Source organism: Artemia franciscana, chromosome 2 (genome assembly GCF_032884065.1).
Source record: "Artemia franciscana chromosome 2, ASM3288406v1, whole genome shotgun sequence".
Taxonomy (NCBI): domain Eukaryota; kingdom Metazoa; phylum Arthropoda; class Branchiopoda; order Anostraca; family Artemiidae; genus Artemia; species Artemia franciscana.
In genome coordinates, this window is record NC_088864.1 from 35,980,003 (window position 1) to 35,997,993 (window position 17,991).

A 17,991-nucleotide genomic window follows, 5' to 3' on the forward strand; every position below is an offset into this window, starting at 1 on the left:
ACCAAATTCTTTTGATTGAAGTTGCAGAAACCAGATTTATGGTCAAAGGAATCAGTATCTGGCTAGAAAGAAACAAGACTAATAAATTAATAATTGCTGGATGTCTTGTGTTTCAACCCATTTAAAATTGATATAGCTGAAAACAGGTCCAAGACATGAATCCTGGTAAGGGTGACTAAATCTTTTGTGAAACTTATCATTTAGTTTTTTTGCATTTTTGTGATTTATTTCATTAGTGTTGACAGTAGATTGTATATATATTTATGTTTTGACAACTAAACAAACAATTCTCTTTTCTGTTACCAGTTTTTTAAATGAGTTGAATTTAATTTTTCTTGTTTGTCTTTGTGTTTCATAATTTTCATCAACTCTGGTTCAGCAATGCAGGGCTCCAGAGGAGCTTGGCAAAGTAAAATTCCATGAATAGCCCTGATAATCTTGGTCAAGCCCTCTAAAACTAAGGGTTGCAACCCCAAATGGGGTCACAAGAGATTTTAATATCAAATATTAAAATACATAATTTTATAACATCTGGATATGTATTTGTGCAGAGTCACACTCACACACTTAGACACAAACAAAGGTTGGAATGCCTATACACATATGCAACAAGACAATGATTTCACAATACTGATTGTAGTGTGGATTAGTGTAGCCTAGAAATAATGCTCTTCTCAGTGTTGCCACATTGGCTCATTTTCTACCAGACTGGCTTATTTTGGTGGTGATTAGTGTGAATGTTTTTAATTTACCTTTCATATTAAATCATGGCTATGTAATATGGCTTATTTTTTGGCATAAACTTCTTTTTCAGGAAAATTATTTTTCCAAAATGTTTGCATTTGGCCTGTCTTGACATATGTTAAGTATGCATAAACAGTTGGCCTAAAAATGTAGGCAGTGTTTACCATGGTGTGGGTTGTTGCCTGATTCTATATGGAAGCAGCCTCAAGGTAAAAATTGAGTTTAGGTCAATAAATCTATATAGACACCAACATAAATAAGTAAGATATGAGATAATAAAAGTGTAAGTTTAACATGGCTATTTAAACATTACAGAAGTTTTAATGAATATATGGTACAGTATTCAATGCAAATAAAAACAAATACAAATAAAATTAATTCTTTAAAATACAATAATGAATATGCCCTGTCTTATATTTCTGTTCTACTATATATTAGAAAAAAAAACCTGACAACTGACAAAGGTAGTCTATATTCTATTCTAGTTTCTTTGGGACAGAAGCATTTTTGAGCTTGATAAAATTTTGCAAAAGAATACTTGATTGTTTTCTCTAGACACTTTCATGATTTATGCAATGAATTTGAGCTTGATTTCTAATGCATTTTTTTTTAGCTTTAGTTTCCCATTTTTTTCTTAGAAATTTTTTGAGCAGTATGGCATCATTTTTTATCTCATTATGCTAAAATTGCTGATTTTGTTTACCAACCTATTTTCCTAGAAACATTTTTGAACTTCAAATTATTATGGGCTGTTTTAAACCTTTTATAGGCCTACCTTTAAGGGTTCAAAATGAATTTTCACCAATGGATATATTTACTTTCATCCTAGATAGAATGTTTTGAAAACTTCAAAGTTTGTCATAGGAGACTTGAGCTTAAGCTACAATCTATTGGTTTAGAGGAAAAAAATTCTTAAATGGATTCTGGATTTCTTGAGGAATCATGTTCAGCATGTAAGACTGTTTGATGCAGATGGTAATCCTATTCTCTACTCCTCTCAGAATGTTATCAGTGGGGTTCCACAGGGTAGTGTTCTTGGCCCCACCATGTTCAATATTCTCATAAATGATGCTCCTCTAGTGCTTAAAAGCAGGATGACACTATATGCTGATGATTCCAAGGTAATTGGTCTAACTAGCACTCTTGAGGATACTTCCCAACTTCAGACAGACCTTGATCTCCTTAGCATGTGGGCAAAATCTTGGCTACTCACTTTCAATGTGTCAAAATGTCATCTTATACATGTTGGGCACAAGAAAATCAATACAACTTACCCTTTCTCTAGTTATGGAAGAATGTGACCAAAGAATAATTGTCAACAATCATCTTAAATTTAGCACTCATGCAAAGAATGCAGCAGCATCAGCTAGCTCATAACTAGGGCTCATAAAACAAACAATTTCCTCCTGTTCTCCTAAAATTCTGAGCCTTTTGTATAAAAGACTTGTTTGGCCAAGGCTTGAGACAGGCATGGTCCTTGCATCCCCCTTTTTCAAAAAAGATGTTAAAATTCTTGAAGATGACCAGAGAAGAGCCACTAAGGGACTGACTGAGCTCCCCTACATTACAAGGCTGTGCAAGCTGAAACTCTCAACTCTGGTTTGTAGAAGAAGACAGGGTGATGCCATTCTGGTTCATAAACTTATTAATTCAAAGGTACTTCCTGATCTTCTTCCTCTGGCATCTCAGGACTCTTGTACAAGGGGACATAACTTGCAGTTATTTAGGCATTTCTCCACAAAGCTGCAATATACCCATTTTCTTACCAATGGTGTTGCCAACCTCTGGAACAAATTATTGCCAGATACCATTGCTGCCCATACCACAGACAGCTTTAAGAACCATCTTGACAACAAATGGTCAGCAAAAGGATGCAAGTATAACTGGGAAGCACTCAAATCAGCAACATCAAACCACTATTCAAATGTATTTATTCAACTATGTGTCATGTATTATCTACTCTGAAGTTTCTACAAGGAAAAATCCTTAGATTGCTCCAAGCTGTGATTTAAGGTAATTCAAATCAATTTAATGGTAACCAAACCAGACAATGATAGCAATCACAGGAAGGAATGATTCTATTGACTGAAAATTCAGTATTTAATTAAAAAAGTGACTGAAAGTTGAAGTACCTAGAATAACTACTAACTGTAATTTTCTACATGTTATGAAGCAACCTAAGAATTGTTTCATTAATATGTTCCCTTCTGGAGAGGCCAAGTATAAAATATATATGCATGTATGTTTTTATTAGCCATTTTTCAATTTACTTTTCATTGAAAAACTGATTTTCTGAAAAACTAGCCTAGGCTTATTTAAATTACCATCTTGAAAGAACATTAAAACGTGTATGGACCAGTATCCTATGTTCATTTTAGAGTAGCATATTAAGCAAAATATCACGTGTATTAGAGAAATTTGAAACGCTTCGCATCTTATGAACACCGAAATAGCCTATCTTGTATTTGTCTCATTCAATATATTACCTTGAAATAAACTCACATTCCTTGGTTTCAAATAATTTATCCCGATAATCAAAAAATGAAAAAGGATATTGATTACAAATGTTTGAATGGCAATACATTAAAAAAGAAAAACTGTAATTTACTTTGCTTTGTTTTTTTTTTCGTTCAAAATTTTAAAAACCAGCTTCTTTTATTCAATCTTATTGGAGTTTAGCGATTAACATTTCTCCTTTTCTGCTCCATAGTTTTTAAAAATAAATTCTTTAAGAGAAGGAATAGAAGAATAAACTTCAAAAATAAAAAATGACCATTAAATTGTACATTTCTAGTACTTGTGGAAACAAAGAGGTGAACCTTACGATTTGATGGTTATCTTAGGGACGGGATAGACTTTATTGTTAACTTAAATGGCCTCTTTACTTAGGTCCAGACCATCCATTGAAGTGAAGGTTTTACAACATATAGCCTATGTAGGCTATAGGCCTAGTCTGAGAAAGGTGCTCTTAGGGACGTGTCAGAACTAATTATGACAGCCCACATGTACTATTCTCTCATATTTAACAGATCTGCTAAAATTCTAGTTTAGTGACTTTTGGCTATCTTGGAAAGGGGTTCCTTCCAAGATAGCCAAAAGTCACTAAACTAGAATTTACCACAGGTTTTACTAATCTTGTTTCTTTATGAAATAATAGGCCAATTAGCCAAGTTTATTAGGTTATTTAAAAATCATTGCAGTACTAGCCTGAGCAATTCAAGATTCTAGGCCTAGATGAGGGTTTTTTATTAAAGTTCTAGTTTAGAGGGTTCTTGTTTTCTTGGAGAGTGGTCAAACTATTGTCAAATAACTAGGCTATTTCTATCCTTTTCTTGGTAAATTATAGCAAACCATATAACTGGCTTTCATATAAAGTGAATATAGGCTACCACTTAATGCTTTTTTTTATGTTCTTTATGAATATAATAATTTCTTCTACCTTAAATTAATATTCAAGCACTTTTTTAGCTCTTAAAAATGGCAAATTTTTAAAAAATTATGATAGTTCATATAACTAACTTACCAATAAAGTGAACATACCACTTGATGCCTTTTTTTTATGTTCTTTGTGAATATAATAGTTGCTTTTACCACAAATTCAAATTTAGCATTTTTTAAGCTCTTAAAAGTGACAGATTTCCAGTTAAAGTACAATTAGGTAATAATCAGGTTTTAATATAATCATTACAAATCATGGCAATTTCATATTACCATGAAATTGTATGTCTTCCCAAAACTCCAAAGAGCTGTTGATAATGGCTCTTTTGATGTCTACTCTTGTAACTGAGAAAATAATAGGAAGTAGTTGCAATTCAGTTGACTACAAATTTCAAAGAGTATAGTCTATTTATGATAGTGATTTGAACATTCTGAAGTTTATACTTTTGGTTTATGTGTGATTGAACAAAGAGCTGATCATTAGATTGCTGGGGGATTCTATAGGCAACAATATTCAACAGTCTGTATTGCCTGTCCTTTTTCTAAGCATAAAGGTGCTGGACTTTTCTAAGGAAAAAGCTACTAGTGAGGTGTTGAGCAAGGTCAGTTTTGGCACTACTGCTTTTCTTCTTTTTTTGTGGAAGACTATTAACTCATTAATAAGTATAGGACACACTTACTAGAAACTTAATTTTAAAGGTCAGAGACTTGTGTTTTAGTATTGTTTACTGTCTACAGAATCTCAGTTGGGAATGAGAGTTCTAGGTTTTTCCTTGATGATTGAACAGTATTTTGGATTATAGCTTGGGATGGGATTTATCAATAATACTGCTCTTTATTTGTTTGATTCTGGCTTGAATAACACTCTTAATATTAGAATTGCCAGAGGCAGTGATAGAGCATTGGCAAATTGGACACTTCATGCAAATTTCAACCCATTGAGAAATTTTTGTAATTAGGAGATACTCAGGAATGTCCAGTGAATCATTGCAGTGAACTGCATAAAAGAAACAAAGAACTGCATAAAAATGATCATTTAGGGCTATTTCAATGGCTAGAATCATCACATCCTTTGTTGGGGCTAACATCTGCTCTTTTTTTATTCCCACTTGATCCTAGGCTTGTATTACTACTTTGTTGTTTTGCTGGCATTACATTAGAAACTTAATGCTAGGACAAACTCACTAGCAGAAGAGTAGCACTTACAAGCAGAGGCAGGTTTATAACAAGAACAATTCAAACTTTACTACTATCTTTGAAATTGTGGAGAAATAAGTCTTATTTGCCAATGCAGAATAATGAAAAAAAACCTGTTGAAATTACAAGAAATAAGTCTTTAAATTTCCTTTTCTGTAATTACAAGTACATAAATCAAATAGATTGAATGATCATTTCTTAAAAAAAATGAATCATTACAAAAGACTTATATATTATCATTCAGTCATTTATTTAAAACTTTTAAAATATGGCCACTACTGTGACAAATACATTCCAGGTATCCCCTTGCACACCTTTATTGAATTCTTACAAACAATGGCTATAAACAGAACTCAGAGTTCTGAGTACCATTCCATTATTGGAGGTGGATCAACCATGGCTAAGCTTTCATAGTCACAACACTGTTCCCTGTCAAAAACCAAATAATTGGCAACAGCAAGAGTCAAAGCCCTACCCTGAAGGAAATAGGATTGCAAGTCCAATGTCCTAACCACTTGCCTAGGATGGCATCAATAGAACTACCTGGTGCTTTCAAATTACCCTCTTAGAGGAAGTTAGCTATGGTTGTCCTTTATCTTATTGTTGGCCTTCACTTACCTGTAACAAATCCTCTCATTTGGTCAAATCTGCACTGTTACTGTGTGGTGGTTTGAAAAATAAAGTAGAACCTCTGACAGCTCAATTCCTGTTATTTCTTATAGTTGAAAGTAGGAAAACAAAATTTGGTTTAATGGCCTCTTTGATCAACTGCTCAAAAAGGACACAAGTATCAAAACATAATGAATTTTTTGCTATGTAGAAAGTGTTCTTCTAGGGGTACAAATAGAGCCAAAAATTTTCAAACACACCAAATAATACAAACCAGATAGTTGTATTTCATATTTTATTAAAGTAAGTCTAAACTTATACAGAAAAAATATTTAACATAAAGTAGTCTACTCTAAAATGTAGTAGAAGTGGAAGCACTGGCAATAAACAACCTCAGATACATACAGTTGTGCAAGCTGCTTCTTGACCCCAACATGTTAAAAACTCCAATCTTTATTGCTTCTTGTGAAGCCTAAATTTATTGGAAATTGTGGATCTGATCCTATCTTTAACTAGAAAAAGTCTAGATTGACTATTTTCTCTCATTTTTTTTTAACATTCCATTACAATATTGTCCTATTATTCCATCTTGTTGCATCTTCTGGATCTTCAGCCATTTTATTCATGGCCTCCATTTCAAATCTCCTTCACTCATATTTTAATGCCATCTCCGCTTTCTTTACATTGTGGCCCTGTTCCTATCTTTAACCAGAAAAAGTCTAGATTGACAATTCCCTCTCAAGACACCATCAGCCTCTTGAGAAACTAAGTATAGCCTTGAAATATGGGCAATCAAAAAATATTAAGGAAGATATGCTAAATCTGAATATTTTTTAGGAATTGCTAAAGGGCAGTTTTAGGTTCTCATGTCATTGGCTGTTTATTGAACAATCACTTAAATGAAAAATTTGGTTGTCTCACACCTTTCAGAGCTATACTGAATGAAAGATTAAGATGGTTATATCATGGTGGCCTGCCAAAATTATGCTTATTTGGCTGTCTGTATGAGACTAAAACAAAAAGAAGGAATCCTCAAAAGCAGTTGGAAGAGATTATAAAAAGGTTTGAAAGAAAATTTGGACTTCATGAGAAGCAATAAAGAGTGGAGTGCTGCCACATCTACTATATTTTAGAGTAGACTATTTTGTGTTAAACTTGTTTCCTGTAAAAGCATAGACCTACCTTAATGTGATATTTGTGCTAACTGTTTCATCTGCGCTTGCTCTTTTATAAGCATCCTTTATGTATATTCCTTTATATTATCCTTCGTCTTCAAACCCTTTTGTATGCAACTATCCCCTCCCTCATACAAATAGTTCCCCTTTATTTTGCCCTTTTTATGGCACTTGGTATTAACCAAGTGACATATAGCAATCACAAATTCAGTTGGTCTGTCTGTTGGTCCTGGATTTGCTACTTTAGGCAGTTCCAGGTAAGCTAGGATGATGAAATTTTGCAGGCCAATCAGGGACCAGACCAGATTAAATTAGAAATAGTTGTTTTCCCAATTTGACCGTCTGGGGGGAGTGGGGGGCAGGTTAATTTGGAAAAAAATAGAAAAAAAGTAGAATAAACAATCAAGAGAGATAAAACTCTAAAAAAGAAAACTTCAAACAAGACGACGGCCAGTAGAATTAAAAGACTAAAACAACGCGGATATTTCGCCTGTATAAAACAAGGCGTCTTCAGCACAAGATAGAAAATTAAAAGAAAACTAATCTAAAAACAAATAAAAACCACCACCAAATATAATAAATACAATTGTCACTACTTATCCACGTAGGGAAAAGCAGCTATGCGAGTTACTTCAATGAGAATCAAAGAGCAACATGCTCTTCAGTTGCTCTTTGATTCTCATTGAAGTAACTCGCATAGCTGCTCTTCAGTTGCTCTTTGATTCTCATTGAAGTAACTCGCATAGCTGCTTTTCCCTACGTGGATAAGTAGCGACAATTGTATTTATTATATTTGATGGTGGTTTTTATTTGTTTTTAGATTAGTTTTCTTTTAATTTTCTATCTTGTGCTGAAGACGCCTTGTTTTATACAGGCGAAATATCCGCGTTGTTTTAGTCTTTTAATTCTACTGGCCGTCGTCTCGTTTGAAGTTTTGTTTTTTAGAGCTTTATCTCTCTTGATTGTTTATTGTCATGTCTGGCCAGTTCGGCTTAAGAACTTTCAAAAAAGTAGAAGTATTTTTAACTTATGAATGGGTGATGTGATCTTAATGAAATTTAATGTTTGGAAGGATATCGTGTCTCAGAGCTCTCATTTTGAATCCCAACTGGATCTGGTGACATTGGGGGGAGTTGGGAGGGGGAAACCTAAAATCTTGAAAAACACTTATAGTGGAGGGATTGGGATGAAATTTGATGGGAAAAATAAGCACAAGTCCTAGATACATGATTGACATAACCGGATTGGATCCGCTCTCGTTGGGGTAGTTGGGGGGGGGGGGGGTAATTCTGAAAAATTAGAAAAAATTAGGTATTTTTATTTTACAAATGGGTGATCAGATTTCAATAAAATCTAATATTTAGAAGGATATCGTGTCTCAGAGCTCTCATTTTAAATCCCAACTGGATCTGGTGACATTGGGGGGAGTTGGGAGGGGGAAACCTAAAATCTTGAAAAACACTTATAGTGGAGGGATTGGGATGAAATTTGATGGGAAAAATAAGCACAAGTCCTAGATACATGATTGACATAACCGGATTGGATCCGCTCTCTTTGGGGCAGTTGGGGGAGGGTAATTCTGAAAAATTAGAAAAAATGAGGTATTTTTATCTTACAAACGGGTGATCAGATCTCAATAAAATCTGATATTTAGAAGGATATCGTGTCTTAAAGATCTTATTTTAAATCTGGACCAGATCTGGTGACATTGGGGGGAGTTTGGGGGGAACCTAAAATCATGGAAAATGCTTAGAGTGGAGGGATCAGTATGAAACTTTGTGGGAAAAATAAGCAGAAGTCTTAGATACTTGATTGACATAATTGGAAGGGATCAGCTCTATTGGGGTGGGGGGGGGTTTAATTCTGAAAAATTAGAAAAATTGACGTATTTTTAACTTACAAAGGAGTGATCGGATCTTCATGAAACTTCATATTTAGAAGGACCTTGTAACTCAGATCTCTTATTTTAAATCTCAATTGGATCCAGCGTCATCGGGGGGGGGGGGGGAATCCTTAGAAAATACTCAAAGCAGAGAGATCTGGATGAAACTGGATGGGAAGAATAAAAAAAAAGTCTAAGATACGTGACTGACAAAACCGGACCGGATCCGCCCTCTTTGGTTGAGTTTTTTTTTTTTTGGGGGGGGGGGGTTAATTTGGAAAAAAAGGTATTTGTAACTTACGAATGGGTGACCAGATCTTAATGAAATTTGATATTTAGAAGGATCTTGTGCTTTAAAGCTCTTATTTTAAATTATGACCAGATCCTATGACATTGGGGGGGGGGGGGGTTGGAGGGGGAAACCAGAATTCTTGGAAAACATAAAAATTGACGTGTTTTTATCTTACGAGGTGATCAGATCTTAATGAAACTTGATATATAGAAGGATCTCATGTCTCAGATGCTCTATTTTCGACTCGAATTGGATCCGAGGACAGGGGGTTGGAGGAGGGAAACAGAAATCTTGGAAAACGCTTAGAGTGGAGAGATCGGGATGAAACTTGATGGGAAGAATAATCACAAGTTTTTGATACGTGATTGACATAATTGGAACGGATCCATTCTCTTTAGAGGAGCTGGTGGGTGTTAAATTGGAAAAATTAGAAAAATTGAGGCATTTTTAACCTAAGAATGGGTGACCGGATCTTAATGAAATTTGATATTTAGAAGGAATTCATGTCTCAGAGCTCTTATTTTGAATCCCGACCAGATCTGTTGATATTGGGGGGAAATCGGAAATCTTGGAAAACGCTTAGAGTGGAAAAATCGGGATGAAGCTTGGTGGATAGAATAAGAAAATGTCATAGATACGTGATTGACGTAACTGTACTGAATTTGCTCTCTTTGGGGGAGGGGTTCAGTGCTTTGGCAAGTTTGGTGCTTCTGGACGTGCTAGGACGATGAAAATTGGTAGGCGTGTCAGGGAGCTGTACGAATTGACTTGATAAAGTCGTTTTCCCAGATTCGACCATCTGAGGGGCAAAAGGGAGAGGAAAAAATAGAAAAAAATGAGGTATTTATAACTTACGAATGGCTGATCGGATTTTAATGAATTTTGATATTTAGAAGGACATCATGACTCAGAGCTCTTATTGGTGGTAATTCTCCATGGAGAATTTTTCCCGCAAAAAATTCCCCAGAAGATTCTAACCTGACTGAAGATTTCCCTAGAAAATATTCAAATGTAAAATTAAGGGTATATGGTACTTAAAAGACTTGCCCTATTTCGTCCATTATAAACGTTTGTAGTATGTGTGGTCAAACTAGTTAGAATTATGCTGGTGGCCTCAATATAACTTTTAGAAATTAGATAATTGATTTAAATAAACAAGACATAAATAAAAGCCGGCATCGAATTTCCTAGATATCTTAGAAAAACCATTTAATTTCTTTCAATTTGGGCCTGATATAGAGATATTTAGTCATGAGACTTGTGTCATCAGGAAGTATAAATTCTGTTTTTTTTTTTTTTTGTTTTTTTTTCTATTTATATGGCCAGAATTGTCTAATTTAAATATAGCAAAGGCCAGTCCCGAAAAATATTTTAGCCTACCTGCTCAAAAAATAATAAAGGAAAGGAAATCAGTTCAAAGGAATTGTCATTTCACTGATCTTGCTGCTTTGAGGAGTTCTGTGCTGTCACGTGCCTTGATTAGCAGACTAGCTGATAAAGGTAACCACATTTCAGTGTCTTATAGAAGCAATTAAATAAATAAAAAAACAAGTTTTTTTTACTGAAAGCAACATTAAAACTTAAAACAAACAGAAATTATTCTGTATATGAAAGGGGCTGTCCCCTCCTCAACATCTCGCTCTTTGCGCGCCAAAGCTTTTATTTTTTAAAAAGTGGAGTTTTGACAAAGAGTCAAAGTACATTTTTCAACTAATGCAGGTTCAAATTTGGCTCACCACACATAAAAAATTAAAACAAAATTTGTATATTAATTTTGGCAGATTTATTCCGGATATGAAGGGTTGCCACCTCCTAAATACCTTGTTCTTTATGCTAAAGCTGTTAGCGCTTAAAGAAGGTTCCTATCTTAGTTAAACGGCCCCGTGTTTCAATTTTAGTAAAAAGACAAATTTTAACAGAAAGTTTAAGGTATTGAGTATAGTTCAAGCCTTCATATTTGGAATAATCTCTGTTCATTTTTGAATAATATCGGTAAATCTAGCTCATCCTCTATGAAATATACCCCTCCATCTCACAGAAAAACTCCTCCATGGAAATTTCATCCAACGTTAAGTGCACCCCTCCCCCATCAAATTCCCTCCAGACAGTTTCATCCTTGCTGAGAATCCCCCCTCTGTGTTAAATTGCTTGTGGATGATTCACCTGAAAAAATTGGCAAAGAGAATGTAAGACAATTAATCAATGTTTTGTATAGTAATTCTGTCGAAACCCCCTAGTGTAACATTCCCCCTTGAATATTCACTCTTCAGAACTTTCACTCCCCAAGGAAGATCCTCCCCCCTGAAATCCACACAAAGCACCCCAACCCCTCTGAAAAAATGGCTAAAAGCTCCCCAATAACAAATAATATACATAAACAATGGGCAAATTTTAAGACATAATTATTTGATCTTTCAACTGAACCTATCTCAAAATTTTGATTAGATAATTTTTGGGAAAAATGGGCTTTGGACGGGGCCCAGTTGCCCTTCAATCTTTTTGGTAATTTAAAAAAGGAGCTAGAACTTCTAATTTCCGTTCGAGTGAGCCCTCTACTAATATCCTAGGACCACTGGGCTGATACGGTCACCCTGGGAAAAAGCAAAACAAAGTAAAAATCAATAAACATGCATCCTTGATCTTTGTTCTGGCAAAAATACAAATTTCCTCATTCTTACAGGTAGGAACTTGAAACCTCTATAGTAAGGTTCTCTGAATCTGATGATGTGATTTCCATCAAGATTGTATGACTTTTAAGGGGTGTTTCCCCCTTTATCGAAATAATGCAAATTTCCTCAAGCTCGTAACTTTTGATAGGCAAGACTAAACATAATGACTTTTTTTTTCTGTGACAGCTTAGTATTATGACAAATTCGGCAAGCGAAATATAAGTTCTTGTGATATTGACTACTTTCAATAGCCCTATTAAAACTGGAATTTCAATTTGAGTTTTATATGTCATTAGTTTAATTACTAAGTTGTTACTTGGTTAAACTTTAAGATAGTTGAAGTGCTAAATATGGACAGAAAAAGGAACAGGAGAGGGCTCAACTTGAAGTGTGGTCAAGCCCATTGTGATGGTCTGGAGGAGAAATATATTTGTCAGGGAAGACCAGTCTTACCAAACCATTTGTGTATTGACCCTGCATCATCAAGTCTAAGGAGTGAGAAGTTAGCTGAAAATGATGCATCTACTGAGAGTGAGAGGGATGATATTTTTGGACTGAAAATCATAATATCAGAGAGAAATCTGGATTGCAAGGAGCTGATGGGCTCTTGCTGGCTTGTGAATATTCCACATCTTTTGAAGAATTACGAGACAAAGGTCATCCAGCGTATGTAAGTTTGTAGTCTAACTTTCAAGATTCCACATGGACAAAAAAAGGTGTGGAATAAGGAGTTTTGTCGGATTAGATGAAACTCAAGCTTCTACTTGTATATATTCGTTATATTGTAAATTCGCAAACGAAAAATCAGCTTAATCTTTTAAATTTAGAACTAATATCTTGCCTCTCAAGTTGAGGTAAAATTCTATTTTATGAGCTTTTTATATTTCGGAAATTAGTTGAGTTAAGTGAATGAAACTCTTGGGAATGCATCCAGAGCCTTAATTATATCACGAGAAGATATTCTGAAGCACTTTCCTCAACCCCTTATCTGTTCAGAGGGTACTGAACTTCGATGGTCTGTAAAAATCTTGGTATTACAGAAATGAAAGCTAACGAAATAGGTGTTCTGCTCAAGTGAAACGCAAGCAAAGTTGCTCTTCGCTCAATACCAATTTACTAGGATTTGGAGGTCTATAAGTCTGTTCCTTGAAAAAATCCTTTATATGGCCTTAAATGCTCCTGAAATAACAGGATTCACATTTTCAAAAACTAAAGCCAATGAAAAAAGAGATTGCAAATTTAAAATAAACACAAAACGTCGATTTGTCAGAATTTTGATGGTATAATGTCTTCTACGCCCCCCCCCCCAAAAAAAAAGAAAAGAAAATAAAGGTAGACATAGTATCTTTGCAATATCTCCTTGATATATATTTTTGGTTCTTACTCAAGAAGTGTTATTTTGCCTCATGACCAAGCCCCCTTTGCTCCTGTATCCTGCCCTTCATCTTCTGTACACAAGATCTAGGAACTTAGCCATGGAGGCAGGGCTCGAAGTGACTAATGAAAAAGATAATTATACGCTTGGGGTTGGATGAATTCTTGTGTGAGGATTAATTTACAAAAGGCACGTAAGAGAAGTAACTCCGCTAGTATAAAACAAATACTGTATGCCCCTGATTGCCAAACCAGAGCTATGAAGCACGGGTATGTACATGAGCCTATGACCGTGGCTACTTTTGAGCAAAAGACAAATTACAAGGTTACTCCTGCTGGACTTTTTAATCATAAACATGAGGGATCTCTTGCTGCCAGCCCGAATGGTATTGTTGCTCTTCCTGAAGGAGGCAGGGCGATTCTCAGAGTAAAATGCCCCCTCACTGCTAAAGAAATTTCAATGGTGGTCTGGCGGTCTGAAATTGTGGATGGAAGAGTGCCACATAATATGGCGATCTATGAGCCAGTCCTGGGCAAGTCGTCGGATAAATAAAACTCGCATATTCAGGTTAGGCTAGCTAGGTTAGTTTCTTACTGAATTTATATATAGAATCTATATTCTACCCAAATAAACATTTCTTAGCGTTTCTTGTCATCAAAATTCAGGTTAGGCTAAGAATTGGTAGGGTTTCATTCAAACATACCATTCATTTTACATATTTATAGTGTCCCAGCTATTCCCCCAGTCTATTTTTCAAACGTAATTAAAAATCTTAGAACGACTGTCTCGGAAAACCCAGAGAAAAAACGCGGTTTCAAAGTGGAAAATAATTCCCCGCTCTCTTATCCAAAGAAAATAATTTTGAATTCGAGTTTCAATGATTTGTTGTTGTTGTATGTGCATTAACACTTTTCTGGCTAATGCTCCCCCCCCCCTCCTGGACGATTCCCCCTCGAAAAATTATCCCTGCATAAAAAATTTCGCTCATTTGGTAAAATTACTAGTTCAAACAAGATTCCTTCTCTTGTACTTTGTTTTCTTCCGTCAATGTGTGAGGCATTCGTAAAAACAAACGTGCTTACACTCATTCATTAGCGAATGGGGTGAAAGCCCCCTGGAGAGGTCGCTAATTGAAGCTTTGTCCTTTGACAATTTCACCGACAAGAGAGAAATATTGAAAATCGAACAATAAGTTTTAGGTACCATATCACCTTCAGAGAGAAATTAAGTCAAATAAAACAAATTTTGAATAGGACTTCTGGAAAATTCTCCTCATGTAAAATTTTATCTTGAAAGTTGACCCCCCCCCCTCCTCCAAGAAAATTCCCTTGCAATGGAAAATTTATCCCATTAAAACCTCCTTCTCCCCACACAAACACAGAATACGCTATATAAACAATGGGCAAATTTCATAACTTGCAGCTATGAAAGAAGGGGTGTTTGGGGGGGGGGGGTTAGTTGTCCGCCAATCTTTTTGGTCACTTAAAAAGGTCACTAGAACTTTTAATTTTCATTTAATCGGCGCTCTCCCAATATTCTAGGTCCATTCGTTATATATGATTACCACTGGGAAGAACAAAATATAAATAATAAATGAACATGCATCCATGATCTTTCTTCTAGCCAAAGATACAAAATTACACATATTTGCAGGTGGGAGCTTGAAACCTCTACAATAGGGTCCTCTGTTACTCTGAATCTAATGGTGTGATTTTCAATAAGATTCTATGTCTTTTGGAAGATATTTCAACCCTTTTTTGAAAATAAGGCCAACTTTCTCAGGCTTGCGACTTTTGATGGGTAACATTATACTTAATGAATCTTGTATAGTTCGAAACTTAATGATACATAAAAACCTAATTTTTCTTATATATCTATTGTTATCAAAATTACATTTTTTAGGGTTTTGGTTACTATTGAGCCAAGTTGCTCCTTACTTACAGTTTGTTACCATAAACTGTTTGATTCACAGCAAATTATGATGGATAATTTTCGATGGTCAGAGCCAGGTTTTTTTTATTACTTCAAATTTTTGTAACTTGATAATAGCTCAGTTTTGACAAAGCAACAATATTGCAGGTAATATTGAGTTTCAATCTAAACCCTCTGCTATATTTAATAAATAATCTATAGATACGATAATATTTTAAAATAATTTCAGATGAAAAAACATCAAATGAAAGCCCAGTTAATCATGGAGAGTAAAGGGATTGACTATGTTATAGTTGATATTGCTGATCCAGTTGAAGATGATGACAAAAAGTTTATGCAAGAAAACGCCAAGCCACGAACAGGAAAATATCCTCTGCCACCACAATTTTTCAATGATAGTGAATGGTGTGGGGTAAGATTTTTTTTAATATTTTTATTCATTAAATGAGATTTAAATTAGTTTTAAGAGAATTTTTTCTTTAAAATAAGTTTTTTCAAAGACCAGCAAAGAGTTGTATTAAATCCTAAGACTAACAGAAATTAAAATGAATGATCAGTTCAAACTTAATTCAAACAGAAATTGTCAATTGCACTTTACTGAAAACATTTTGGTGTCGAAAGATTTTATTTTTTATCGTAACATCAACACCAACAACAAAAGAGAAAATTTCAATCCGCCCAATGAGAAAATCTTTCTCGTAGAACACGTCATTGAAGTCAGACTCTTTTATTGAGGGACCTAAATCCTTCCTAGAAATAGAATAGTCACCACCAACATCTTCAGTGTTCTGGCCTTCAGCCCAGCTAAGTTCACTGGAATTGTCACTCAGATGAGCAGTCTGGATTCAAGACTTTTTTTTAACTTTTTCCAGTTCACTTTCATTTCTTTGGCTTTATTTTAGCTTTGCCAGACTTTACTCGTCCCTGAATCCTCAAATTTCTTATCTTCTCTGTCATTTTATTCAGTAAGTGATTTTCTGGGAGCCTTATTAAGCTTTGCAATACATTACCAACAGTCGCAAACTGCTTTTTTCCTAAGAAAAAAGTACCTACCGGATTTCGCCATTTGATTGTCTTGCTGGAATCCTTTTGATTCAATGCTATCTGTCAAAGCATGCTGTTAACTCATTTTGAAGGTTGACTTTGTGATCCTTTGCCAGCTGATCCCAGAGGAGCTTCAATGGCTTTGGAAACACCTCCTTTCAGACTGATTTCCCGGCAGGGTTTGAATCTTGCATTTTTTCAAGGGTTCGTCTTGAGATTCGTCAGGTCAGCCCAAAGAATTCTACATAAAGGGGTTGAAAGAAATGAATACAATTTGCTGGTAAACAAACAAACAAACAAAAGCAATATCTTCTTTTTTGCAAACCTGGATAATCCTGTCACTGAAGTGAGAGCTTAGCTGATCGCCTATTACAACTTTTCTTCCAGGTAGAGCTTTAAAGTGTGAAAGCAATGGAGACATGAACCAAGCTTCAAAAAAAAGCCTTCAAACCAACCGGCTAACGTTATATCAAGTACCACTGGGTCCTTCACTTCTTCAATTGAAGTAAAAACATTTTGCTTTATAACAAACACAAGTAGCCAAGAGTTCTCCATTAGTTGAACCACAGAGCATAATCAAGACTGCAGTTTTACTCCGGTTCATAATTTTCTCTGGGTATTTAACATAGCTTTTGAATATACACTTTTTTCTGCCTGGTCCATCACTTAGGTTCTTTCACCAAACTTAAAAATATTGGATTCTGGTACATTTTTAATTATTGATTTAAGATTATCAAAGTAGTCAATAAGGTCTTAGCAAGTCACTGTTACTTTCTTTCTCGAATAGTTTTGGCATATTCGTACTGCTAGTTGGTCTTTATGGCGCTCCAAGAAGGAGTCAATCCATTCCCAACCTGGGATGTTGTTTTTGAAAGCATTTACCCTTTTTCCAATCTTGGCAAGGTAAAATGCCACTATCCATAGTATATCTGATTTGTGAAAAGGATATCCCCATACTACAGTAATTGTGATGTTTTCTACAAGCACTTTTTCATCTTCTTTATCAAGGCAGACGGGGTGCCCAACTTTCTTTGTATGTTGATTCTTCATCTTGTTGTTCAGAGTGCCAACAGTTATGTTGGATATTGTAGAAAGGTCACGATAACTAGCTCCATTTGAATGCTCAGTTAAAGCTTCTTGAAGAGTATCTGTTGTAAAGGACAAATGGTCGACTCTCAACCTTGCACACATAAGTTCGGGGCATCTTCTTGAATAAATTATAATTAAGTCCAGGTATCCCAAGTCCAAAGGGACACAAAAAATCCGAATTACAGCCGGAAAGCTTAACAACAGGAATATTAAACGCACTCGAGGAATTTTGAACATACAGTACCGTATTCTCTTTTTTCCTGAGCTTGGAAGGAACTATGAAAAGCTCTACTCTGCTCAAAACATCTCAAACAGCACGTCGATACTAGCCTGGTAATCGTTCTATATTTTTCTACTAGTTTACCAAATTACAACTTCCTTACAGATCTCTAAAAATATTTTCATCGCTTTTTACAAACTGTATACAAATAGGAACAATATTGCATACTCATCAGCACTAGACAACGACAATGCACGTGACAAAGTGAAGAAGAAAAATGGCAGATATCAAACCTGATGTTATTCCAGTATGAATGACACCTTGT

At 35.1% G+C, this 17,991-nt stretch overlaps 2 protein-coding genes across 4 annotated transcripts in view; one reads left to right on the forward strand and one right to left on the reverse strand.

Moving 5' to 3' along the window:
- Positions 1-3,432, reverse strand: part of LOC136040870 (reticulon-4-interacting protein 1 homolog, mitochondrial-like) — a 42,606-nt gene extending 39,174 nt beyond the window's left edge. Inside the window, exon 1 of one of the 3 annotated variants that reach the window (XM_065725274.1) lies at positions 3,353-3,432. The gene's annotated coding sequence lies outside the window, so the exon portion shown is untranslated. Of the gene's footprint in view, positions 1-3,068; positions 3,087-3,230 lie in introns of those variants that run through there. The other 2 variants (XM_065725264.1, XM_065725282.1) reach the window with 2 other exon arrangements.
- LOC136040905 (SH3 domain-binding glutamic acid-rich protein homolog) overlaps positions 3,409-17,991 on the forward strand; it is a 32,816-nt gene continuing 18,233 nt past the window's right edge. The window contains exons 1-2 of the mRNA XM_065725325.1: positions 3,409-3,557; positions 15,543-15,725. Of these exons, the coding sequence (XP_065581397.1) occupies positions 3,513-3,557; positions 15,543-15,725 (228 nt within the window). The 5' untranslated portion in view covers positions 3,409-3,512. The remainder of the gene's footprint in view (positions 3,558-15,542; positions 15,726-17,991) is intronic.